This window comes from Vulpes vulpes, chromosome 12, assembly GCF_048418805.1.
Source record: "Vulpes vulpes isolate BD-2025 chromosome 12, VulVul3, whole genome shotgun sequence".
NCBI classification, from domain to species: domain Eukaryota; kingdom Metazoa; phylum Chordata; class Mammalia; order Carnivora; family Canidae; genus Vulpes; species Vulpes vulpes.
The window spans coordinates 177,807,327-177,833,552 of record NC_132791.1 but is presented as its reverse complement, the minus strand read 5'-3'; the positions used below and the strand labels follow the sequence as shown (position 1 = coordinate 177,833,552).

The 26,226-nt window shown below is 46.5% G+C and overlaps 1 protein-coding gene and 1 non-coding gene across 2 annotated transcripts in view; one reads left to right on the top strand and one right to left on the bottom strand.

Moving 5' to 3' along the window:
• The window catches only part of ST3GAL2 (ST3 beta-galactoside alpha-2,3-sialyltransferase 2), a 47,357-nt gene that overhangs the window by 9,463 nt on the left and 11,668 nt on the right, over positions 1–26,226 (top strand). The window contains exon 2 of the mRNA XM_026011653.2: positions 23,121–24,497. Within this exon, the coding sequence (XP_025867438.1) occupies positions 24,159–24,497 (339 nt within the window). The 5' untranslated portion in view covers positions 23,121–24,158. The remainder of the gene's footprint in view (positions 1–23,120; positions 24,498–26,226) is intronic.
• LOC112929552 (U6 spliceosomal RNA) lies at positions 9,864–9,970 on the bottom strand. Its single transcript, XR_003236947.1, has one exon. It is a non-coding gene; the product is annotated as a U6 spliceosomal RNA (small nuclear RNA).

The following is a 26,226-nucleotide window of genomic DNA, read 5'->3' as shown; positions in this document are numbered from 1 at the left end:
AACCGCTGCCTTCTCTCAGCTGGCCCCATAGATACTGACAGCCTAGTGTGGCACTGTTCTTGGTCTGTCTCCTCTCCTTCCTGAAATACACAGTTCCTGGCTTCAGCCCAGCTGGGTTTCCCCTGCCTGGCTGGCAGTTCCCGTTCCCAGCTGTGGTAGATGAGGCCTGCACTTGAGGGGGGAGGGGTCAGAACTGGCAAGACCAAGCCAATGCTGAGCCTGACCCTAGGGTGGGAAGCCACCTCAGGTTGGGGTCAGGGCTCTGGTGACTCCCAGACCTGCTTGGTCTATTTTGGTCTTAGGATTACCTTGCCAACCACCCAGCCAGGTCTGGGGCCAAGAGGCATTTGGAGAATCCTTCCTTTGCCCCAAAGTAAAATGGGAGTTCTGGCTATTTTGCTGGGAAGATTCAGAGGTCAGGTCTGATGGGATCTGATGGAATTTGCATTTGTGAAGATCACTTTGGCCTCCCTGTGGAGAATGCATTGGAAAGGTCTCTAGTAGGTCTGATGCTTTAGCAGTCAATGGGCTCTCTCTGTAGATAAAGGATGGTGAGGTGGATAGACAGAGAAAAGTAGAAAGATGAGAGATCTAGGTGGTAAAAATCAGGTAAAAATCAGATCAGACTTGGTACTAGGTTGGCTAAGGGAGGTTGGAGGAAGGAGGGGGCCATAGATGGCCTTCAGGTGTTAGGGTTGGATGGATGATGTCCCTTTCCCAGAAAATAGGAACACAGAAAAAGGATCAAGTTTGGAGGCTTGGAGCATGCATGAGTTTGGTTTGAGGCAGGTTGAGTTTTGAGGTATTTTGGGGTACTTCTAAGGTATGTCATCAAGGGGAAGTAGCATCTAGAAATGAATGGAATAGATGGGTCTGGAATTCAGGGGAATGTCTGACATCATTTGAGACACTAGATATGACTCTTAACAAGTTGAGAAACAGGTTTGGAAGGGGATCCCCCAAAATCTATTGCCAGGTAAGGAAGGGAATCTAGAGTCCTCACTTCCTATTGTATCCCATGGTCAGGGTCATATTCTATTTCCCTGACTGATTGAGTTGATTCAGTCAGGGCCTGGCCAGGCAGTAAAAGGCACAATACCCTTCCCTGCTAAGTCTTCTCTGGGGTTGAGGGACTCTGGCAGTGGACAGTGCTGACCCTAGACCACCCAGGAAAGCTATGCATATTAGAGCTTCTCTCACCATCTGCATATCTGGGCAGTGTCCCTGACTGGAGAAGGACTTGGGTCCTGGCCAGAACTGAGCCACTTCTGGGAATCCTAGGACCACTTCTGTTTGTGTGGCCTCTGAGCTGAGTTGACCTATCAAGGATAGGATTTTAAAGGGACAAGTTCAGAGCAGTTCGACGTCAGATGGCAAGTTATACAGTAAGTGACTTAAAAAAAAATTTTTTTTTTTGCTTAAATTCAATTTAGTTAACATACTGTATTATTAATTTCAGGGGTAGAATTTAGCAATTCATCAGTTGCATATAACACCCAGTGCTCATTGCATTAAGTATCCTCCTTAATGTCCATCATTCAGTTCCCCAATTCCCCCCACCCCCACCCTCTCCAGCAACCCTCAGTTTGTTGTGGCTTTTAAAATTTTTTTCTTTTTTCTTTTTTTTAAGATTTTATTTATTTATTAATGAGAGACACAGAGAGAGAGAGGCAGAGACACAGGCAGAGGGAGAAGCTGGCTCTGCAGGGAGCCCGATGTGGGACTCAATCCCAAGTCTCCAGGATCAGGCCCTGGGCTGAAGATGGCGCTAAACCTCTGAACCACCCGGGCTGCCCAGAAATTTCTTTTAAATGAAATGGAAGCTGGCCATATATGTGCACAAGATAGTATCCATTGGACTTACTAAATTACAAAGACTAAAAGTGCATCTTGAAATGCCCATTGATAAATGGGAATCTGTTGACTTATATCTGAGTATATGTCTGGCTGCATGCAGGGGAAACGCGGGGCTCAAACAACATCCATCTCCCTCTGCCCTTCTCTCTGGTGATGCCATTCTTGGTAGTCCCCACTGACTACCTGGCAGGACCCAGCCCTGAACCCAGTACTGTGACTGAGGGCGTTTGATGCTCTGGTAGGCCAGGCCTGGGTGACATGGCACAGAAATGGAAATTTGAAGAGAGGTGGCTCCTCAAGGGAAAATAGGCAGCAAGCAGTGCAAGGTGTGTACTTGGACTCAGGAAGATCTTGCAGGAGTTCTGTGGCCTGAGTCACATATCAGAAACACCATCGTAGACAAACTAAGGATTCATTGCCATTTATTAATTTACCTTGTTATAAGCTAAATACTGAAACGTAGAATGGAACTTAGAGTCGTTGAGTCATTCCATTTACAGATCTGAAGTTGAGACATTTGCCCACTGTCATCAGATCAGAAGGTAGAAGCACTGAGACCAAAACCCAGATCATCTGACATAGGGTGGGAACTCTTTCCAGTGTGAAGTGGGTTTTTTTTCTTTTTTTGGTGTTTTCTAGCACCTTTAGCTGCCCATCCACAAGGAGTGATTTATCCCTTGGACTGCAGGTCAAAGAACTGACACAGGAGGATTATGGCATAGGGTCCATTCTTTGTGGTGGGCCAGGGTCGTCTGCATGGTGCATAGTGTTATGCAGGGGTCTGTCTGAGATGGGGGAGACACTCACTCTGGTTTCAGACTGGTCCCAGTAAACAGAAGAAGCATCAGCCCATCTATGGAGGGCTTCTACCCTAGTGCTGCCTTCATTTGTCCTCTTGGCTTTCCCAACTTTCACCCTCCTCCATATTGTTTTCTGGTGCAGCCTAGATAGGGATGTAGCTCTGGATGGATGGATTAGTTTCAGGGGTAGAATTTAGTGATTCATCAGTTGCATATAACACCCAGAGCTCATTGCATCAAGCACTTTCCAGATTATGTTGGGAAATTCCCCGTTGGGGAGAGTTGTGCCCCTCTGTTTTCTCCCTTGGAAGAGGATACCCAGGACAGCAGTGCTAGTTTCGGGTACAGATAGACAAATAGCACAATTTTTACTTCATTTCCCATCACCTCCAGTTTGTGAAGGAACAGGTATTAGAATCAGCTTGGCAGAGCCAGGAATGAGGTATTATAGAAAGAGCTCAGGGCTTCGAGCTTCCAACTTAGAAAGAGGAAGCTTTAATCAAGTTCAGGTGGACACAGGCTTCTTGCCTTGGGTGGCCTCTGATCCAGAAAGGGAAGGCTGTCCCCATGAGGAGCTTTAGGGTATTTGAAAGCATGAATGATAATTTAACAAAATGCTTGAAGTTCTAGGAGCTTGAGGGCAATTCTTACCAAGTCCTCAGTGCTAAGAGAGTGCAGTGGAGCTTTTCTGAGTTTGGGACAGAATTCCTCTTTTATTTTGACCATTTTTTCACACCTCTTCCCTCCTGCCCTTCGATATTTGCTGACAGCCAGTTAGTTCTTCTCTCCCAATCTGTCTGCCGGCCCATACTGACTAGTGTGCTCTGTCTGCCCCTCATGCTCACCTTCCAGAGGCCCCTAGTCTGCCTTTTTCTGTCCAGGGCTATGTTCCAAGTGTTCACCCAGCCTGGCTCAGACCTCCGTGTTCCTCTGGCTGAGCCCCAGTGTCCACTCTTGTTCCTGCCTCTCTGTTCTCTGTGAGGGTGAAACTCCCTGCTGCCTCGGGTCCATAGTGCAGCTTACCGTCCTTGCTTATTTCATCTTGGCAGGGGCTGTGTGAGGCAGTGGGGCAGGCATTATCATGCTCATTTTACAGTAGGAGGACCTGGGGTCTAGAGAGCTATGATCTACCCAAAGATGCAACTTTTGAATAGTGGAGCCACTTCTGGAATTGAGATACTCTGGATTTAGTCCAGAGCTCACTGTAAAATGTTAACTCATAGGCACACTTTGGGGTAGGGATGCCCCAATCTCACCAGGGAAACCAAAAGGCTTGAAAGCAGGCCCTGGGATCCCCAGATTGCCTCTGCATAGCCCCAGTCCCAAACAAGCACATCTCTATGTGACCACAAAATACATAATAAACCAGACAACAGAGACTGTTCCCTGGGGACCATTGTAATGGACACTGGTCTATGTTGTTGTTGTTTTTTTTTTTTTTTTTGGACACTGGTCTATGTATTCCTCCCTTCCGCATCCCCCCAAAGTTGACAACAGTAATGCGTGTCATGATGGATATCATCTCAGCCAAATCCAGGGGGATGAGTCACTTCTTGAGAATAGGACTGTGGAGGGCTCCTTGCTTCCATACCCCGGACTCCCCTCCCTTGGGAGGGAGGGGCAGAGGCAGTGCAAGGGGAAGGCTCCCTTTGCCCCTTCTCATAGCAGCTGATATTGCCACTTTGCAGAGGTGGTGAAGAGCATTACCTAACAACCTGGAGGATAGTCCTTATCTCAGGGGCCTTGTCTGACATATTATCAACTTGTCAATAAAAAGGAAGATTGCTCAGCCAGAGCAAGGGAGAAATGAAAACAAGTGTTGGGTATGGCGCAGCCCAGAGCTGGAGTCTCCAATTTACTGGCCACTTGCTCTTTGCCTTCTGAAGTAACACAGAGAAAACCAGGGGGACAGGATAGGGGTGCTTCCCAAAGCCACCTTCGGGGTTGGTACTGGAAGTTACTGAAGGGACCAGGCTGAGCACAGACTCAGGGCCTCTAACTGGAACTTCCAAGGTGTCTGTTGGAAAGGCAACATCAAGAGGACACAGTGACCAAACAAGGGGCCCAATTCTGGCTCCTCCATTATTTTACTCTGCTTTTCTCTACCTCCGCTTCCAGGAAGAGAGGGAACATCATTTCCCTTTAATCTCTCATCCAAGCGTGGCGGCAAACACTTTCTTTGGGTTTCCATTAGCATAGCTGGATTGGCTGACCTTTCTAAACGACATTACTAAGTATAAAGGAAGAACAAAACAAAGCTAGATAGGGAATAAAAGCAGCCTGGCTCATAAAGTGTAGTCGACAGGTTTGTTTTCAGGGTTTTCAGAGTACTCCACTGCTAGAGATACCGACCTCCAGGCCGGCATACCTCTGCATGCCCTTCGGCCACAGTCTCTGGCCTGCTAGTGCTGACCTGTCTCCCTGTCTAAGGCAACCCCTAGGACCCATACTACCATGAATCCTCCCCAAGCTGGACTGCTTCCTGATCAAGTGCTTGGCCTACTCTCCTCTCTACCCAGGGCTCACTGGCTCTGTCCCTAGGTCCCAGGGGGCTGGGGGATTGGCACCTACATAACATACCTTATAGGAGTTCTGTCTTATTCTAAGTAAGCCTTGTAATAGGACCCATCTCTTGACACAGTACTTATGCCCCAGCTCAGCCCACGGCTGCCATTGAAAGGCTGGTGGTTCTCCAACATCACATCTTGTCAGGAACTGCATAAGTCTCCCCACCTGGTTCCTTCCTCCCCCTGGCCTACAAAAATAGAAGCTGATAAGAAGTGGGCCTGGTCGATGGGAGTTTTTTGGGTGGATTGAGGAAAAGACTGTCTGTGTTTAAAAACAAAAAACAACCCAAGTCATCTAGTCTTGAGGAAGTAGATAAGAGCCTGGCCACAAAGCTGTTTCCAGCCTGCAGCACTGCCTCTGTGTCCTGCCTGGCACATGAATGGTGCCCAGGAGCCAGGTCTCCACACTCCAAACTGCTGCCTGCCAGCATGCACAATGCTCCCATTTCATACCAAATGTTCAGATAAAGACAAAAAATCAAAAGAACCACCACCTCACAAGGAAATGTGGGGGCAGGATGGATAGAAAAAGAGAGGTTGTCATCAGTTACAGCCTCCTGTCCCCACTCTGCTACAGTTGTAGCCCTTTAGAGAAATTTGCCCTGTGCAGAGTAGGCCTCCATGCCTACAGTCCAGGCTGTTACCTTCATGATATTATCTGGTCCCAGAGGTTTTGGCAGACATTCCACCTGGGTGGCTCAGCTAGGCCACAAGAACTGAAAAGCTAAACCGAAGGTCATACTAGCCCAGTGGGGGAGGTATGACATGTTACTGGAGCTGATGACAGAGAGAGTTGCTCTCACCTGTACCTTCATGCATAGTACTAGCCCTCTTTTAGTGAGTGTGCTACTCCTGACTTCCAGCCCCTGGACTGGGAGAGAGAATCCCAGAACTAGAGCTGATGCACTCAGAGAGCATCACTTCTGGACCTGTATATCCCAGAAGCTCTGTCATCATTCTTGAGGTCATAGCTTGTCCTAAGCATTAGAGCTTTAGGCTAAGCATATCCTATTATGCCGTCCAGGAGGAACTGGTATCTTCCCTCTGGTTTGCCAAGGACCTGGAATCCTTTTGGGTCGTGTCTTCTGCAATGACTGCATAGACCTATCCTACAGACTTTCTTACCAGTGAAGCAGTAGGGCACCCTGCTTCCTGGACCTCTTTCTTACAGGTTCATAGCCCTGGCAGTTGGCTTATGACCTCTTCCCTGGCATTCTCTCCCCTATCCTCTCGCAGAAGATGAGGGAATAGATGCTAGAGTTTTTTTGTTTTTTAAAGATTATATTTATTCATGATAGACATAGAGAGAAAGAGAGAGGCGGAGACACAGGCAGAGGGAGAAGCAGGCTCCATGCTGGGAGCCCGACGCGGGACTCGATCCCGAGACTCCAGGATCGCACCCTGGGCCAAAGGCAGGTGCCAAACCGCTGAGCCACCCAGGGATCCCCGATGCTAGAGTTTTGAGTGAAGCTAACTTGGCCTGGGCGAAGGCCTAGCTGGAGTTTTGAACCACAGTGACTGTGGCCTGGAAGCTTTTAGAATAGCTTCTCCCTTCCCTAGTGTACATTGGCAAGACTAGTATGTGCCCTAGCTCATCCCTTCTCCATCATTCCCGGCTGGGGTCTTGAAGGCTTAAGCCTTCTTGTAGGTGACCAACCTTCCTGTGCTTACAGGTGGAGGGAAGGGAGAACCCTATCAGAGTCCCTTGAGATGGTCCAGACTTCGAAAGGGGCAAGAAAGAACAATGACAGAAAGCAGAAAAACCAGTCTTGTTCTTTTCCCCAAAGTGAGGGCAAAAGTGACTAGAAAGTGGTCAAGAATTCTGGTTTTGGGGAAAAAAAAAATTCTGGTTTTGCTCTCTGAGGGCTGGGAGAAAGAGTGCTGATTGGGAGTTAGGGAGGGAATGCCCTGTCCCTCTCCACCATTTTGTATGACTTACACTCTTTTAGGACAGCATTTGCCCTTTGCCCCCAGCCACTGGAACTTCCTTCTCAGTTGGCTGTCTCCCACCTAGAAATGTTCCAGGAAGCCATCTAGGTTATGGTGGGCCATGTTTTCACTGGCTGATTCCCTGTCATGTGGGTGTGGGTGTAGGGCTCGAGGAGAAGAGGGTTGAAAGTTACCTATAGAAACCATTTACTTCTCTTCCCTTTCACTCCCCTTGGTAAGGGGGATGGAGTACAAGAAGACACTTTTCTAAACCTTCTCTTAGACCCACTACTCCCCCCACCCCCCTGCCTCTGCAGGGTAGCAGGAGTATGTGTTTGCAGGGAGTCAGTGTTGAGGATAATTGGATTAAACCATATTTCTGAGAAGAGCAAGGAGGGCTCCCTTTGGTTAGAGTGAGTTTGATGAAGAGCATGGTCCTTTTCCATAAGGAAGGCCACAAGTTGAAGATTGTCTCATCTCTTCCTTCTTGGAGCCCTCAGCTCTGCCCTCAACCAGTGCTCTGGCTGGTGGGTATTGCTCTGATATGCCTGTCTAAAGGCTTCTGGAATAGGCTGTGGAAACACAACACTAGGTCCCACCTCTTTAGAGGGCAAGACCTACAGTTGGGACTTAGAATGCCAGTCTCTGAGGTTATCTGCCCCATGGCATACCCTTGGTAGGGCAGCCCTCCTAGGGGAAGCCTCGGTGGCAGAACAAAGGAGCCCTGGGTGGTAGGCAGGCTGGAGGGGCTGAGAAAGTCCTCAAAACAGATGAACTCCATTCTCTGCTCTTTGACAGAGCAAGAGCCACAAAGCTGTAGAGAGAGGGGTTTTGCTAAGGGGCAGTGGAGGTAGGGAGAGGACTGAAGTCCTTTCCATGTCCTTTCCATGCTGTCTGCCACTTCTTGGTGGTGATAAATATTTGTTGAATGAACACATCTTCTGCTTTTCTCTTGAGATTCAAAGCATACCCCAGACATCCAGACAAGTGTAGAAGGAAAAGGAAGCCCTAGCAGCTTTTCTTCAGCTCTTTGGTTATATATCTGTGGCATGACTGAGATCTAAACCATAAACAGTGATGAATAGCCAAGCCACCTGGTACTTTGAACATTATCTGTAAAAAGTCAGAGTGGACTATAGGCATCCTAGTCCCCTGTCCCTGGGAGGTGGTACGTCAAGTTTAATTGTCCCAGGGAGGCAGAGTTTGGCAGTAAGATCTAAGCTCCCAGCTTTCCAGACTCCTCTCTGGCTTGCCCTGGGCCACCATTCATTCATCCCACTCCTACTTCCTCCAAAAGTCCCCAGAGAAACTTAGATTTATTTTTTAATCTCCTACCTTCAGGGCCTTCTACCTGTCTCCTGCCTCTCAGTGTCTGAGGTTTTCAGCCCTACAGAGAAACTCCTTATTAACTGTGTCTTTTCCTGAATCTTGCTTCAGACTGTGGCTAGAGAGCTCATAGACAACTATGGTTGGGACTTGAGGAACTGTTTAGAACCAGCTCAGGGCAGGCCTGTGTTCTGTATGGTCTAATGAAGTAGCAGTCAGGGAAGATGTAGCAGGCTCTGTGACTCACAAGCTCTACCACAGGATAGACATAGCATTCCTTTCTGCGCAGCCTGGGGTAAGGATCAGCCAGGGTGGAGCTGACTATGAGACACATCACCCCATCTCCCTGGAGATGCTGCTGCCTGCCAAAGTAGGGAGAAGGGGCAGTACCTATGGTTAGCCAGGAGAGGAAGCTCTAAAGCTTTATGGTGCTGGCCCAGGAGAGGCTGGAGTAGGAGTGGGGGTGCTGAGAAATCTGAGCCAGGGCTGTGCAGTGGGGGCTATCCTCATGATGCCTACCCAGGGTTATGGGGCTCTAGCCCAGAAGAGTTGCCCAAACTGGGGCTGACTGGTAGCCCTAAACCTACCAACCCAGGTGCACAGGCATTGAGCTAGAAACTTTATGCCTTTCATCCTTATAGGAACACTTACAGAGACAATATTCTCATTTTACAGAGAAGGACACAGATCAGAGAGGTTAAATGGTTACTAGCTGACAAGTAGTGATGCCATATGTGAGCCTAAGATTTTCCCAGTGCTTTCTTTTTCTGGGAGGCTTGACTGGAAAGGGGCTTTGAGCTGGGGTGAACAGATGAGAGATCTCCCAAGACCTGGCTAGCAAGGACTACGACCAGTAGCCTGCAGTGCCTAGGGGAGTGACTGGAGAGAGTTTCATTTCAGCAGCCCTGGTGAGTCTCTGCTGACAGAAATTTAGGAGTGGGGCACTTAGACCATTTACATACACACCTTTCCCTTTGCCTCTGACTTGTTAAATCTGGTTTGTACTTGAGGCCGCATGTTTCTTGGTGGTCCACAAGAAAATGGAGAAAGTTTTCATTTCTAGAATGTCAGGACTGGAAGAGTGGAGGCAGAATAAAATTATCACTTCCATCTGTGTCCTTATATAATGATTTGTAAAATGATTTGATTTGATTATTTTTTAACATTTTATTTATTTATTCATAAGAGACACAGAGAGAGAGAGAGGGCAGAGACACAGGCAGAGGGAGAAGCTGGCTCCATGCAGGGGAGCCCAACGTGGGACTCGATCCCGGTTCCCCAGGATCATGCCCTGAGCCACCCAGGCGTCCCTGTAAAATGATTTTATTTATTTATTTATTTATTTATTTAACCAGAACGTTTATTTTGACTAATCATTGAAATAAAAAGTATGGAATGCTTCACGAATTTGCATGTCATCCTTGTGCAGGGGCTATGCTAATCTTCTCTGTATTGTTCCAATTTTAGTTTATGTGCTGCCGAATCGAGCACTGTAAAATGATTTTAAAGCATATCTTCATTGCTATGACTTCCTCTGATTCTTATAATGCTGAGATATTATATATGGAGATGATACTCAGCTGGACAATTTTTTTTAAAGATTTTATTTATTCATGAGAGACACAGAGAGAGAGGCAAAGACATAGGCAGAGGGAGAAGCAGGCTCTGTGCAGGGAGCCTGACATGGGACTCGATCCTGGGACTCCAGGATCACACCCTGAGTCAAAGACAGATGCTCAACCACTGAGCCACCCAGCTGTCCCAGGGACAAGTATTTTTTAATGCCTGTTACATGTAGGCCAGTGCTAGGTCCCAGAGTGATAAAGAAATGATTAATTAAATAATATGGTCTATGCACAGTTTATATTTTGAGTAAAGGAGATGGATATGTATGTATGCGTCTTTTTAGGCTCTGTATAAGATCTTAATAAATATGGGCCAGATTTGGTCTGTGCTCCAAACTAGTTCATAACCCCTAAGAGGATAGGATACAGTGAGAGATGATGCTTAGGAGGGTGGCCTGGTTTGAGGGTCTCTGAATGCTATGCTAAAGAACTTGACCTTGGCCCTTGTGAGCACCCCATCTCATAGGCTTTTGGATGTAGGAGCCTGATGAGTTTGTTAAATCTGAAGTGCCATATAGACATGCTGAAGAGGCTGTTGAGAATGTAGGTCTAAAACCCAGAGTAGGGACTCCTGGGTAACTCAGTGGTTGAACGTCTGCCTTCAGCTCAGGACATGATCCCTGGTCCAGGGATCGAGTCCCACATTGGGCTTCCTGCAGGTAGCCTCCTTCTCCCTCTGGCAGTGTCTCTGCCTCTCTCTCTGTCTCTCATGAATAAATAAATAAAATCTAAAAAAAATAATAAAACCCAGAGTATACGGGCTAGCAACAGATTTGGAAGAGAATGGGGCAAAGAAGCCAAAAGGGCTGAGGGCAGAACCTTTGGGATGCATTACAAGCTGGAAGAAACAAGGAAGTGTCTAAGTCAAGAAAGTAGATTGCAGTGACTTAGAAGTCAAAGTGGTGGTCAGCAGGAACAAACAGGAGATAGTGAAAAAGAGGGTGGGAGTAGGATTGCTTTCTTCTGATTGTTTAGGAATCTTGGCCTGAAAAGAAAAAGTGGCTTGCTGCCTGCTGACAGCCTAGACTAGAATTTTACTCCTGAATCCACCGCTCTCCTCTTCCAACATTTGTTTATTTGTTTGTTTATTTAAGTAATCTCTACACCCAAATTGGGGCTCAAACTCATGACCCTGAGATCAAGAGTTGCATGCTCTTCCGACTGAGCTGGCCAGGCACCCCAATCCACTGCTCCTCCGATGTAATTGAAATTGAAGCCTGAGCCTGCCATAGGCAGGCTAGGGACTCCCAGAGTCAGATGGGCCTTTCATCAAGGGTGTCCTTATAGCCAATATGCATTTCCCCCTGGCCAGATAAAAGACTGCAAAGTGGTCAAGTGGTATGGAAGAGGAGCTGACAACTTGGGTGGCCTTCCCCTGTGAAGCCCTGGTCAGACCACATCTGAAAGATCTTGTTTGCATGTGTGCCTACCCCTGTCTCTACCCCCAAGGTGGACTGGAATGAAAATGGGGTGGGGATGGGAGAACAGTTTTATTTTGTTTTTAAAGATTTTATTTTATTTTTTTAATTCATGAGAGACACAGAGAGAGGCAGAGACAGAGGCAGAGAGAGAAGCAGGCTTCCCGCAGGGAGCCCAATGTAGGACTCAATCCCAGGACCTCGCCCTGAGCCAAAGGCAGGTGCTCTACCACAGACCCACCCAGGTGCCCTGGGAGAACAGTTTTAATTGGGGCTCTTGATCAGCTTACGCCCGGCTATCTCATTCTGCTTCCTTCAGAGTGCTGGCTGGAGTTCTGTGAATCTCGTTAGAGATGGTTTGATATGCCTTCCCAGGAGACTGGTATTGGCAGGGATCCCCAGTTCCTTGGTACAGATGGTTTAATCCAACTCATCCAGTCAAGATGGCACTATAAATTTATATCTAAACACATAGCAGTAATACACAAAAAGATAAAATTCTAAAAACATAGTCATACACTCCCCCTCCTTCCCCTCACATGAAAAGACAAACATCCCTGTAATGAGAAATGGAGCAGGAACACAAAGAGGAGAGCAGGGCTGAAGCTGAAGGCGTGCTGGTCTCTGAGTCTAGAAGCAGGAACAATCAGTTGGAAATCTGGGGTAACAGAGCTGTAAAGTCCTCCACATAAACCATGGAATTAGAGGTTGTACACTGCTTGAGCCCAGGGGCTGGGAAAGTAGGCTGAAAAAGGTTGCCTGCAACCCTGCCCTGGGGCTATGAGTTTTATAAAGATGCTTACCTAGGGGGAAGAACCTCAGATCCTGGACCTAAGCTGAGTAGCTGCTATAAGATTTGATTCTAGCCTAGGAGAGCCAGAGGACATAAGGTGTTGGGAGAGAAAGGTGAAAACCCCTAGACGGGAAGGCAAAAGTAAAATATGAGAGGAGATGAATTTATGCACTAAAGTTTAGAAACATGTGAGGAGGGATCCCTGGGTGGCTCAGCGGTTGGGCGTCTGCCTTTGGCCCAGGGTGTGACCCTGGAGTCCCAGGATCCAGTCCCGCATGGGGCTCCCTGCAGGGAGCCTGCTTCTGTCTCTGCTTGTGTCTCTGCCTCTCTCTCTGTCTGTCTCTCATGAATAAATAAATAAAATCTTAAAAAAAAGGAAAATTAGTGAGAAAAAAGAACCAATAAAAATCAAAGAAAAATTTACCTTAGAAAAAATTAAAATTATTTTTAATAATTTAATTATTACTGTTTAATTAATAACAGTTATTAGAAAATGTCTTTTTAATATAATAGATTGAGGATCCTCAAAGAGATAAAGAAACATGAAATCCATTAAAGAAAAGAAAACGAGGTTATGAGACACACCTGGCTGGCTCAGTCAGTGGAGTATGTGACTCTTGATCTTGGGGTTGTGAGTTCAACCTCATGTTGGGTGTGGAGCCTACTTAAAAAAAAAAAAAGTAAAGTAAAGTTATGAAAAGAAACAGAAAAATGTCAGTATGAAAAGTACTAAAAATTCTAGCAGTGAAAAATAGTGTCATTCGAATTTGAAACAATAGATAGAACTATAGCCTAGACACACAGAATCCCACGAATTGGAAGCTGACATTGAGGATTCCATCCAGAAGGCAGCACAGACATGGAGAACAGATTGACAGGCTTTAGCATGCATCTAATAGGAATCCCAGATATGAGTCAAGAAAATGGCAAAGAATTAATATTTGAAGAGAGAATGGTTGAGAATTCCAGAATTGAAGAAACAGCGTGAATACTGAACAATAAATAGATATCTAGGCACTATGAAGTGAAGTGGCAGGCAAGAATAAAAAGAAAATATTAAAAACTACCAGAGAAAACCAAGAATTCAAAGGAATGACCATTAGACTGACATACATCTCATCAATGCAGATGCCAGAAGATGATAGGGGTATCTTAGGGAAGCTAGAACTCTCCACCCACTATCATTCAAGAATGAGGTGAAATAAAGACATACTAAGGCAATTTTATCACCTTTAGACCTTTGCTAAAAGATATACTAAAGGTATGCTTTATTACGAAGAAAAGTAAACCCAGGGAAAGGAGCTTATTGCTAGCACCATCCTGAGCACAGAAATTGACACATAATGTTGATAAATTTAATTAACTGTAGGACAATGTATCAGGATACTTTCTGCTATAAGTAACAGAATAACCCACAGTGACTTAAACTGTGTGTGTGTGTGTGTATGTATATATATATATATATATTTCTTTTATAATGAAAAATATGGAGGTAGGGAATTCCAGGGTTGAGACAGTGGTCCAGCATTGACAGGAAGGACCCTGGATCATTCATTCCATCTTCCTCCTCTGCCATCTTCAGAGTGTAAGATCTCTCTCCTCATGGTGTTGAGATGACTGCTGCAGCTCCAGGTGTCATATCATTTCCCATAACATCCCAGGCAGGAAGACAAAGAGATGCTAGCTGAAAGGAAGCTTTTGAATGTGCCTCTCATTCAGGAAGGATAATCTTTCCAAGAAAGCCCCTGCAGACATCTCCTTATGTCTCATTGGCCCGAGCTGGTCCATCCTCAGACTAATTCCAGATGAAAGAGAGTAGGCTTACTATGTTTGGCTTTGACCAGCCTCACCTCCTCTCCTGGGACTGGCTCCATTGTTGTCTGAGCAAAATCAGGATTCTGTTGACAAGAAAATAAAAGGGGGAGTAGCTGCTGATAGGCAATCAACAGTGTATGCCACAGATGGCAAAACACACACAGATCCAGTGTCTGATTTGCTTTTCAATTAAAGAAAAAAAGGAAAACAAATTGTTGACCACACTGCCAGGGAAGAATAATAAGGTACAATGAAGTAGGGAAATTCATTGTTAAATCACACCAAGTTGCTGCCTTGTTCAAGGGAATAGTGCTGCTGAAAACTTGGAGATTTCATTAAAAAAAAAAAAAAAACATGTATAGGGACGCCTGGGTGGCTCAGCAGTTGAGTGTCTGCCTTTGACTCAGGGCGTGATCCTGGGGTTCTGGGATCGAGTCCCACATCAGGCTCCCTACGGGGAGCTTACTTTTCCCTCTGCCTTTTCTCTGCCTCTCTCTGTGTCTCTCATGAATAAATAAATAAAATCTTTTTTTTAAAAAAAAACATGTATATGCTAGTAATTTAAGATAACCACTAAAAAAAAAAAAGAGAAAATTTCCAAGCCAGGAAGAAAAAGAATGGTGGGATCAGGGATAGCATAGCGTGTCAGTCCAACAGAAGAACTAAAGGGAAAGAAAAAAACGACTTAAAGGAATAGTAAAGAGAAAACAAAATAAGGTAATAGTAGAAGTCCAAATGCATAAGTGTAATGGATTACATGCATGTTAAAAAAAAAAAAAAAAAAACTATCTCATTGGCTAAAAAAGCCAGTAAGTAATCTGGAGTGTGGAGAGACCTGTCAGACTTGGGGACTTATCAGGCCTTTGTCACCAAGTGGTTCTGTTCTTTAAATAACTTCCTGTTCTTTGCCTCATATTTCCTCTTCTCTTCCCAAATGTTTTTCTCTGACTATATCTGCCTCCTTCTTTGGATAACATTGTTTTTCTAGATTTTGCTTCCTACCTTAGTATGAATGTGTATAGCAGATTCCTGGACTTTTCCCCTATGAGAATAAACTACACTTGGACCCCTTGAGTGTGGAGCAGAGCTTGGCCAGAGTGAAGCAGGGAGTTGACTAAGGAATACCACATCCCAGTGCACCCCCTCCGCCCCCACACCATCCCCCAGAGCCCGGCATTCTTGCCCTGAGAGCCTGCCTTGTAAGGTGCAACACTGATCCTGTCATAGCAAAGACTGACAGGTTATTTTTCTAGGACTTAATTGGAAGTTAGCCAGAGTGATGACCATGGGCTTTGTTTGCTCTTTCCCAACTGCTAATCCTGAGCAGCAGCAGCTACAGCAGAAGTACCAGAGCTGAGAGCTCAGAGTGGATGTGAAGTCAAGGAAGGGAGGCACTCGAGAGGCAGCGGCTGCCTGAGGGTGTATTACTAGGGCGCCAGGAGGGCCTGAGTCACTAGGAGAACTGTGATGGGTCTGTGCCAGGAGCTGGTGCCAGGATGTTGCAATGAGATGACTTCACTTAGCCTATCGTGCCGAGGAAAGCAACCAGTTCTCAGGCACATCAAGAGGATGCCTCACTTGGTTTGAGATGTGTGTGAGGGAGGGACTGTCTCTTCCTCAGGTCTCTTCCTCATGGTGGTGACTGGCCCTCCAGGACACCTTCTGCCAGGATAATCTGTTGCTACACCCAGGACACAGGGAGTTTGCTGGGTCGCTAGGTTGGCAGGGATCTGGGAGCATAAAGAACCCTTCAGTTGTTGTACCCCAGTGAATAGGAAGAGCCACTCTAGTAGCTAGGGGGTGCTTGTGACAAGAGCACTGGCCATCAGGCCTGGAGTGACATTAAAGCTCTGTCACTTACCGCCTGGCTGACCTTGTTCAGTTAGTCTTGGGACCCAAATGCTCAGAAATGCATACAACATCATGCAATGTGAGTAATCTGTGGTTTGATGCCTTTACGTTGAGGCTCTGGGACGTATCCTCAGGCTGTGTGTCAGTGGGTGGAAAGAGGGCACTTTGTCAGCATCTTGCTTTTTTTTTTTTCCTTTCTCCCCACCCCTTCCAGATTCAAGCCTCCCCTTCCCCCCATCCTCCGAGCCTTATTTTGACATTTCTTTTCTCTGCCTGCCAAGAAGATTGTGTTCAGCTGTGCTGGTCTGAGGCTGTGCTATCCTGTGCTTCAGTAGGTTAATTCGGTGGCTTGTCTCCTGGGAACTGACCAAAGAAAGGCTCTAAAACCACCCTACCCTCCAAAAGCCAGTCCCTCCGTTCTCCTTTTGGGCCAGCCTTTGCTGCTTGATCCCATAGGACTATTTTTCCTCTTCTCTATCTATCGGTGAGCTAAAGGCCCCCTTTAGTTTCCATTGGTTGCTCAAGCATGCATCCTTTGATTGGTAGAAAGCACTAGGGGAGAGAAACCCATCCATTGTTCAAGGCCCTTGCTGCCCCTGACCTTCTGAATTCTGATCACCAGTTCCTCTGCTCAGCTCAGCATTTCAAGCTCAGCCAGCCCTACAGGGGACATGTATTGTTGAATGGTCTCACCAAATTTGCTAAATTTGTGACCACAAACCAGTCAGAGGACCACGACATTGCTCTGCTACCTACCAAATTTCCCATGTGACTTCCCTGGTCTCTTAGAGGACTGTTTCACATCTGGTCTCTGTCAATATCCAACCCCAGCAATAAAGAGACCCTCTTCATTTCCTATTACCATATCACTCCCTCTCTCTGTGCCTCATGCTCTGCTTTGCCTCCTGTTTCTCAGGTAGACCTTTTCCATGTAGGCACCAGCTTCCATCCCTTCTTACTACTCAAGAGTTTTTCTGTGTTTTTTTTTTTTTTAAGATTTTATTTATTTATTCATGAGAGATAGAGAGAAAGGCAGAGACATAGGCAGAGGGAGAAGCAGGCTCCTCACAGGAAGCCTGATGTGGGACTCGATCCCAGGACCAGGATCACATCCTGAGCCAAAGGCAGACACTCAACCACTGAGCCACCCAGGCATCCCAAGGATTTTGCTTTATGACTGTCCTGTCTTTTTCCTGCAGCATTAACTTTTCCTTCTACCAGCACACAAACATTCTGCAATATCTCCCAACTTAACATTCCACTTTATCCCATTCCTTTTTTGGGTAACATTTATTGAGTTATAATTCACATACCATACAGTTCACCCATTTCAAGTGTACAATTCAGTGGGTTTTAGTCTATTCACATGATTATGCAACCATACCACAAACAATTTTAGAACATTTCATCACCTAGAAGGCAACACCAAACCCAATAGCAGCACTCCCCATCTCCCCACAACTCCCTGCCCTAGGCAACCATTATCTGCCTTATGGATTTGCCTAGTAGGAAATTTTATATCATATACATATTCTTTAAAGAATGAAAATAAAAAGTACTGTTTCCACAACCTAGATTAAGGAGTAATGCATTACCTAGCACTTCTGAAGCCTCTATAGGCCCCTCCTTGATCTATCTTATCTACCATCCTGTCCCTCCAGAGGAATTTCTTGAATTTTACATCACTTCTTTGATCTTATGTACTGTTTTATCTTCTATATGTGGAGGTATACATTTAGCGTTACAAGCTTTCTAACTTTTGAGTGAACTCCTACTATTGATGTTTATCCTTGACTTACTTTTTTTGCTCAATATAATAGGTTTTTTTTGGTTACATTCATCCCTATTGATGTCTGAAACTAGAGTTCATTCATTTTTTTCTGTCTGCAGTTTTCAGCTCTTATCCATTGAACATCCTTGTATGTCTCTTGGTGTACATATCCATATGTACCTGGTAGTAGAAATACTAGAGTTGATTATATACCTATTAGGAAGGCCTAAGCTTTTAAAAAATAGAAAATTTCACAGACATGGAACAAATGGAACAACATGTTGTACATTACTGGTGGAAATGTAAGATATTAAAATCACTTTGGAAAACTATTTGGTAATTTCTAGTAAAATTTAGCATATACCTACCCAGTATTTCCACTCCCAGGTATTTACCCAAGGGAAATAAGAGTAGTGTCCACAAAAAGACTTATACAAGAAGTTTAGGGCAATTTTATTCATAACAACTCCAAGTTGGAAGCAACTCAAATGTCCAAACGTGGAAAAGAACAGACTATAGACAGATACAATATAGACGAGTCTCCAAAACACTGCACTGAACAAAAGAAGCCAGACACACAAGAGTGTACATAATAAGTGTTTATATGAATTTCAAGAGCAAGTGATTGTAATGTATGGTGACAAAACTCAAAAGTGGTGGATTGCTGGATATTGACTAGCAAGGAGTACAAGGGAACTGACTCTGCAGTGATCGGGATGCTCTGTGTTTTCTGATGGGTGGTTCTATGGATGTGCACATAGGTAAAAATTCATCAAGTTTACATTGAAAGATCTCTGCATTATATTACATGTGAATTAAATTCCAGTGGAAAAAAAACTGTCCCAAGTGGGGGTGAGATTTTAGGGGAAAAAATGAAACCCTATACTTAACCTGTTGTCATAGTTCACCTTAAGCTTTAAATCTGCTTAAAATTACAAGCAGACTGAACTCACTGGATTTGTTAATGATTCTAAGTATTCAGCCTTTCAGTGAGAAAGCCATTCATTCCCACACCCAAATCTGAGGAGGATTAATCTCTGAGGATGTCCACACAAAGGAAGTCATAAAATAAATTAGCCCGGACAGCAAGGGAAACTTTCTACTCTCACATTCTATTCCCAACTATACCTTTTGTGAGAAAGATGGTTTTTAATTTCTCTTTTAAAAAGCATAAGACACCACTGGGATATACTTATATCTGTCTTTATTAAGTAATGCCAAATTATTTTCCAAAGCATTGTACCAATTTATTGTCCCAACAGTGGTGTGTAAGTGTTCTTAATACTCCATATCTTCTCCCAACTCTGGGTACTGTTATTTTTTTTTTTATTATTTTCCCATAAAAGTCCTAGAAGAGAGCACAGGCAGTAAGTAATATCTGTGACATTGGCCATAGCAACATTTTTCTATATATGTCTCCTGAGGGAAGGGAAATAAAAGCAAAAATAAACTACTGGGACACAGGCAGCCTGGGTGGCTCAGGGGTTTAGCGCCGCCTTCAGCCCAAGGTGTGATCCTGGAGACCCCGGATTGAGTCCCATGTCGGGTTTCCGGCACGGAGCCTGCTTGTGTCTCTGCCTCTGCCTCTCTCTCTCTCTCTATTTCTCTCATGAATAAATAAATAAAATCTTTAAAAGAAAACTATTGAGACAATATCAAAATAAAAGCTTCTGCACAATGAAGGAAACAATCAGCAAAACTAAAAGGCAGCCTGTGGAATAGGAAAAGGTATTTGTAAATAACATATCCAATAAAGGGGTTAGTACCAAAATATATAAAGAGTTTATATAAATCAAAACCCAAAAAACAAATAATTCAATTAAAAAATGGGCAGAAGACATGAACAGACATTCCTCTAAAGAAAGCATCCAGATGGCCAACAGATACATGAAAAGATGATCAGCATCACTCATCATCAGGGAAATGCTAATCAAAACCACAATGAGCTATCCCCTCACACCTGTCAGAATGGCTGCAACCAAAAACACAAGAAATGACAAGTGTTGGCGAAGATGTAGAGAAAAAGGAACCCTCATGCACTTGGTAGAAATGCAAACTGGTGCAGCCACTGTGGAAAACAGTATGAAGATTCCTCAAAAGATTAAAAATAGAACTACCCTATGATCCAGCAATCACACTACTAGGTATTTACCCAAAGAATATAAAATAGTGTTTTTATTCAAAGGGATACAAACATTCCTATGTTTATCACAGCATTATTTAAAATAGGCAAATTATGGAAGCAGCCCAAGCATCCATTGATGAATGTATACAAAAGATGTGATATATATATATATGAATATTATTCACCCAAAAGGAATATTATTCACCCATAAAAAAGCATACAGTCTTGCCATTTGCAACAATGTGGATACAGCTAGAGAGTATAATGCTAAGTGAAATAAGTCAGAGAAAGACAAATACCACATGATCTCACTCATATGTGGAATTTAAAAAGCAAAATAAATGAGCAAAGAAAAAAGACAAACTAAGAAACAGACTCTTAGCTGTAGAGAACAAACAGATGGTTACCAGAGGGGAGGTGGGTGGAGGGATGTGTGAAACAGGTGATGGGGATTAAGGAAGGCACTTGCCCTGATGACCACGGGGTGATGTATAGAAGTGTTGACTCACTATTTTGTATACCCAAAACTAGTATAACACTGTATATTAACTATACTGGAATTAAAACAAAAATTCCTCCATTTTAAGATGTAAATCAGGTCATGACACAGCCCTCTTCAAAACCCTGCCATCAAACAAAACAAAACAAAACAAAAACCCTGCCATCAGCTTCATAATAAATCCTAATCCCTTCAAAGCTCTCTGTGGCTGGCTTTGCTTTCCTCTCCGCCACCCTCGCCACCATCTCCTGCTTCATGGGTCTTCTTGTTCTCTGTTTTAACAGGTCAGGCTTGCTTCCTTCTTATTCTTTTTGCACTCTTTGTTTTCTCTCAGGGGTCTTTATAATTTCCCTTTGTATTTGCACCTAGACAGAAGCTCTGTGAGGACAGGATGGGTGTGTCCTGTCCCACACTGTCCCTGTGGCCCACCGCTGGTCTATTAAGTATCTGTGGAATGAACAAACAACTTCCCAGCAGCCAGGTAGCACCAGAAGCCTGATCTGATTCCCTTTGTGGTACCAGAGTGCGTGTCCTCCCTTCAATTTTTTTATATTGATGTGTGTATGCATGGGCTTAATGTGAATGATCAGGGCAGCTGTGAGGGGAGAAATCAGAATTAGGCAGTGGGCAATTGGAGGGCACAGGAATTCCACTGGAGGAAACAAGGTGCACGAAAGCACTTCACAGGGTCAGCACTGGGTGACTTCTGGGGTTTGAGGTGCATATCTAAGGGTCTCTGATGTTTCTTGGTCTCGGCAACAGTTCTTCCTTGTGTCTTTGTCCCCAACTCATGTTGAGCCACTCAGGCTCCTGGCCATGGAGTTCACAAAGCAAGGGTTTTCCTGGTTACTCCACTTCTCTGCTCTTCCCAAACACCTTGTTGAAGCTAGAGCTTTTCCTCTCCCCCACAAAGCAGCCTGTTACCTCAGGTCCTTCCTTTATTGAGTTAGAATCCCAAAGAGTTAACTTCCCCATTGGGGGAGACCTCTCCTACTGGCTTCTGCCCAGCCCCTGCTTTCAGTGGCCACAGTGGGCTGTCCATCAGAAACCAGGTCTTTGTGGAGAGGCCCCTTGGAAAGTCATGTCTCCCTGGGCCACTCCCCTCAAGGTTGGTGCTCCCAGGCCCCAGGATGTTGGGAGCAACACCTGTAAAACCTCAAATCCTTTCACTTAAATGTTGGGTGTGGAAAGGGGTAAAGGGAGAATGGGAAGGGACAATGACCTGGCTTCCTATTTACAGATAATCAGCAAAAGGCCATGCCTTGGAGTCTGGCCTTCCAAATGGGTGCAATAAAACATCAGAAGTAAAGTACATTGGAGCCAGTGTTGCTGGAGCCCCTGGGAATTAGAGCCAGATGTCCTGGGTGAGAGGGAAGCTTTACTCGTGACCTTGGGAACCAGCTTCCGTGTCTCCTTGTCACTTGTCCCAGAGCCCTTTGGTAGTTGGAAGAATTCACAGGCCTTTTTCTGTGCCCTGGCCAGTCACAGCCTTTGGAACCAGATAGACCTGGACACAGATCTCACCTCTACTCACAAGATTGTGACCTTAGGCAAGTTTCTTTACTTCTGCGAACATTATTTCCCCACCCAGTTAATGTTTTCCTTATTGGAACATGCTAGTTCCATTCCCTGATGGCTTTGTGGTTTGGCTTGGCTCCAGAAATTTGAGCTGCCATGTGTGGAGGGGGCAGCTGAGGTTCTTGAACACAAAGTCTCAGAGGAGCAGCAGCCAGAGGACTCTGGAAAGGCTGGCTGGAGCTTTAGCTGTCAGCAAGGGGCCTTGAGGCCCCAGGACTGGTCAGAACCAGGGCTAGCAGGATTTGAAGAAGAGCTGGTGGGGACAGGCAGGTGGCCAGATTTAAGTGATCCCCGTGGCATGGAGCCAAGGCCCAGGGCCTCCACTCTCAGCCTTGTGCCTGACTCTTACCCAGGCTCCCTTGCACAGGGCATGGATTCAGACTCCTTTTCTCAGGGCCCATCCCCAAACTGCTAGCTTTTCTCCCTGTTCTTGCCCACCAGAGCAGCACAAGGCCTCAGATTGTCCGTGCCCCAGGGGCTCTGGCATTCATTTCATCTGTAACATATAGATGAAGGCAGCTGTCCATATGGCTGTGTGGTGGGGGCACTGAGCCCAGCACTTCTGTGTCCTGACAGGTTATCTCCCTGATACTAGAGTTGGAAGGATTGTTAATGGTTCACTGAAGTAACCCAGAAATGCCTCATCTAGAGCCCATACTCAAGAGAGGAGAAGGCAAATCCCAGGTCAGAGGCCCAGTCCTCCCCCAATGACCTCTTGCTCAGAAGAGCTTGTCACAGGTACTCAGAGGGTAGAGAACATCAGGGTGGGGAGCCATATCTTCAGTCTCCTCTGATCTTTCTTCTGTACCATTTTCTCTTCAGTTTCACCTGAAATTAACCTTACATAGTTACACTAGGAACTTTCTAAACCTGGTTCTGCCAGTGACTTGCCATGGACTCCAAGGAAGTCATTTTATGTCCTTGTTTACTTTCTGGCTAATAAGTGAGAAAGCAGGCTAATCTTTTCCTCTGCAGCCCCTGAGAGCTATCTATGGGTGGGTAAAGGGGAGAGCCCTTTCTTTCGTCCACCCTTTGGTTAAATAGGCGTCTCCTCTGCTGCTGGCTTTGTCCTCTCTGGGACGTGGGGGCAGGGCTGGGGGAGAGCATGTGTGTGTGTGTGTGTGTGCAATTTATCTGCACATTACTTTTTCTCTCTGCAATTTCAGGGTCATGCTGCGGCAGCCTGGCGCCTGACGAGTGAGGGGGAACCTGCCAGGGGATTACTGCTAGCACGAGCTAACAGCAGGACAGCAGGCCTCAGGGGAGTGGGGATGGGCAGAGCAGCCTGCCTGCAAGGCTGGGCCAGTGGCACCAAGGAGGCCCAGGCCCTGGCAGGGAGCTCGGCACACGCTCAGCTGACCCAGACAGCATTCAAAGCAGGTCCCTGCTGAGCAGCAGCTGTTCCCAGGCCCTGGAGGACCGCAAACGCCTCAGCAACCACATTTGGGGCTGTGACCATCAGGAGAAGGGACCGATACCTCGAATGGGAAGCAGAAGGGCAGAACCTGCTGCCAGGAGGATCTTGGTCTCTGCAGCAGAGTCTTCCGACACCGGTGGAGCTTCTTGGGTTTCTCCTCTCAGGACTGGGGCCTTGTTTCCTCCTCTGGTGGAGGGGGTAGGCCAGGAGGGCCAGCTGAGGTGGGGACGACTCTCGGATGGAATCCAGGCCACTTGAAGCCCATGGGCTCTCTGCTGTGATTGGGGTTCGAGGGCTTCCCCACTGCAGGGGACGAGGGGCCGCCTCCGTGTCTGCTCATGAACCACAAGGACCCCGAATGCTCCAGACTGGACCATTTCGAGCCACCAAAGAGGGGGGCCCCCAGAGCTGGCAGCCAGCAGCTCCAAGGGACTAGAGAGCTGGGATGGACTGACCTCCCCCTCACCAGGGCATTAGGAGAGTCAGAGCCTCTGTGGCCCAGCTAGTGACAGAGAGACCCGATGAAGCCGTAGCTGGCACCCGAGTGACTCAGGGACAGGAGAGCCACTCCTGCCTACTGTGCTTTCTCCTTACGTTGAGGGAGGGTGTGGTAAGGGACCCCTGCCTCTGTTCCCTCCTCAGCACGTGCCCCTATGCCCTTTGCACGTGGTGCCAGGAGACACAGGCTACACTGTGGCTGGCCCGTCAGTGGGCTGGGAAGGGAGTGGCCACGGTGACACCCACCCGCCCACCAGGCTGGTGGTCTAGCCCCCCGGGGCGCCAAACCATGAAGTGCTCCCTGCGGGTGTGGTTCCTCTCTGTGGCCTTCCTGCTGGTGTTCATCATGTCACTGCTCTTTACCTACTCCCACCACAGCATGGCCACCTTGCCCTACCTGGACTCAGGGGCCCTGGGCGGTACCCACCGGGTGAAGCTGGTGCCTGGCTATGCTGGTCTGCAGCGCCTCAGCAAGGAGGGGCTCACTGGTAAGAGCTGTGCCTGCCGCCGCTGCATGGGTGACACTGGCGCCTCTGACTGGTTTGACAGCCACTTCAACAGCAACATTTCCCCTGTGTGGACCCGAGAGAATATGGATCTGCCTCCAGATGTCCAGAGGTGGTGGATGGTGAGAGCTGCAGCCCCTCCTGCCTCCCCTTTGCTGGCCCCTGTTTGGGAGTCACTCTTCAAGCCCCTACTGGGATTTGGACCCCCAGAGCCTTGACAAAATATAATGTTCATTTGACCAGAGCCACCTACTAGGGTCACAGATTCTGAAAGGCAGGATGAGCTTTGGCCTGGAAGGAGAGAACTGTTTTCTAGTGTCTGTAGGGTCAAGGAGACCAGAAATACCTAGTAGCCAGGGAGGTAACTAGGAGAAATAGGCCCCAAGGAGGAAGATGGTGAAAGGTAAGGACTATGACAGGGAAAAGGTCGGTCTGCCCTTCATAAAGAAGGGAGCCACTCAGCTGCAGCAACTGGTGGTCTTTCAGGGATGTGACCTATCATTGCTGGGTCTTCTGACCCTTTAAGAGAAACTAGAAGTCCACAGTTTTTTGTGTACTATCCTAATTTGTAAACGTTGGCTCACAATAACTTTAAACACCATGAGGGCCACTTATTTGACTTTTTACAATTGCTGGGAAAGACTTTCTTCTGGGTCAGGATAAGAAAACATTGTCAATTCCTATGGGTGATAAGGGAAATGAAGGGGAGGGGATGACGGGACAGGCGTGTTCAAGGCCCCCTGCCCTTTTGGATCCTGTCCCCTTTCAGCTGCTTTTAACTGGCCTTCCATCCCTGTCATCTCTGGAGTATCACACCCCAGGCTCTGCCAAGGCCATCTGGTTTCCAGTTGTGTCAGGTAGAACAACATTGGTACTTAGCCCAGGGGCCCAGAGGCTACCTACATTCCCCACTGGCAGCCTTGGGAAGCAGCTCATGGCTCCTGGTTTCCCCAGCTGGCATATGGGGAGGATGATGACTCCCCTGTTTCTCACATTCAGAGAAGCAATAAGGATGAGCTCCTGTGATCAGGCTTATCAGAATAATTTACAGATCCCACTTCCTGACCCAGACTGAGTCCCTAAGAATGGGGAGATCTACAGAGCAAGGATCATCAGGAGCCCCACAGGCCAATCCTGTAACAGCCTGGAGCTTTTGAAGGGTTCTGCTTGTTAATCATAGTCACAGCCTTCATTTTGTGGGGAAAATCATGGTTCAGATTGTGCACAGGGCTTGCCCAAGGTTATGGGTCTCTGTAGTGGTCATCAAGAGCAGAACAGGACTCTAGGCAGACGTAGACCTATGGATAGGCCAAGCCTCCTTCTTCCCGTAGGAATGGAACTCAGGGCAGTTTAAGCACCAAGCATGTTCCTTGGCCAAGACACAGCAGAAACCACTGCTCTCACTCCTCACAGCCACCCTCTTTTGCTATGAACTTAGAAATTCCTGTGTCAGAGCTAAGCTTCCCTTCCACACTCAGTTTGTGTTCTTGTTCTTAGGGGCCTTTCCTGTGTGCAGAAGAGAGGCAGAGAAGCAGGCCTATGTGGTCTCCGTCATTTATGGTATCCCCTGATCAGCTCCTGCTTAGTTATAATCCTTGTGTTATGGCTCAGAATACAGAGCTTTTTATGCCTTTTTTTTTTTTTTTTTTTTTAAGAGAGGAAGCGGGGAGGGGCAGAGGGGAAAAGAGAACCCTCAAGCTGACTCCATGCCCATTGCAGGCCCAACATAGGGCTCAGCCTCACAACTCTGAGATCACAACCTGAGCAGAAATCAAGAGTCAGATGCTTAACTGAGCCACCCAGACACCCCTCATTTTAACACCCTAGTTTCTACCTTACTGATCTGTGGCT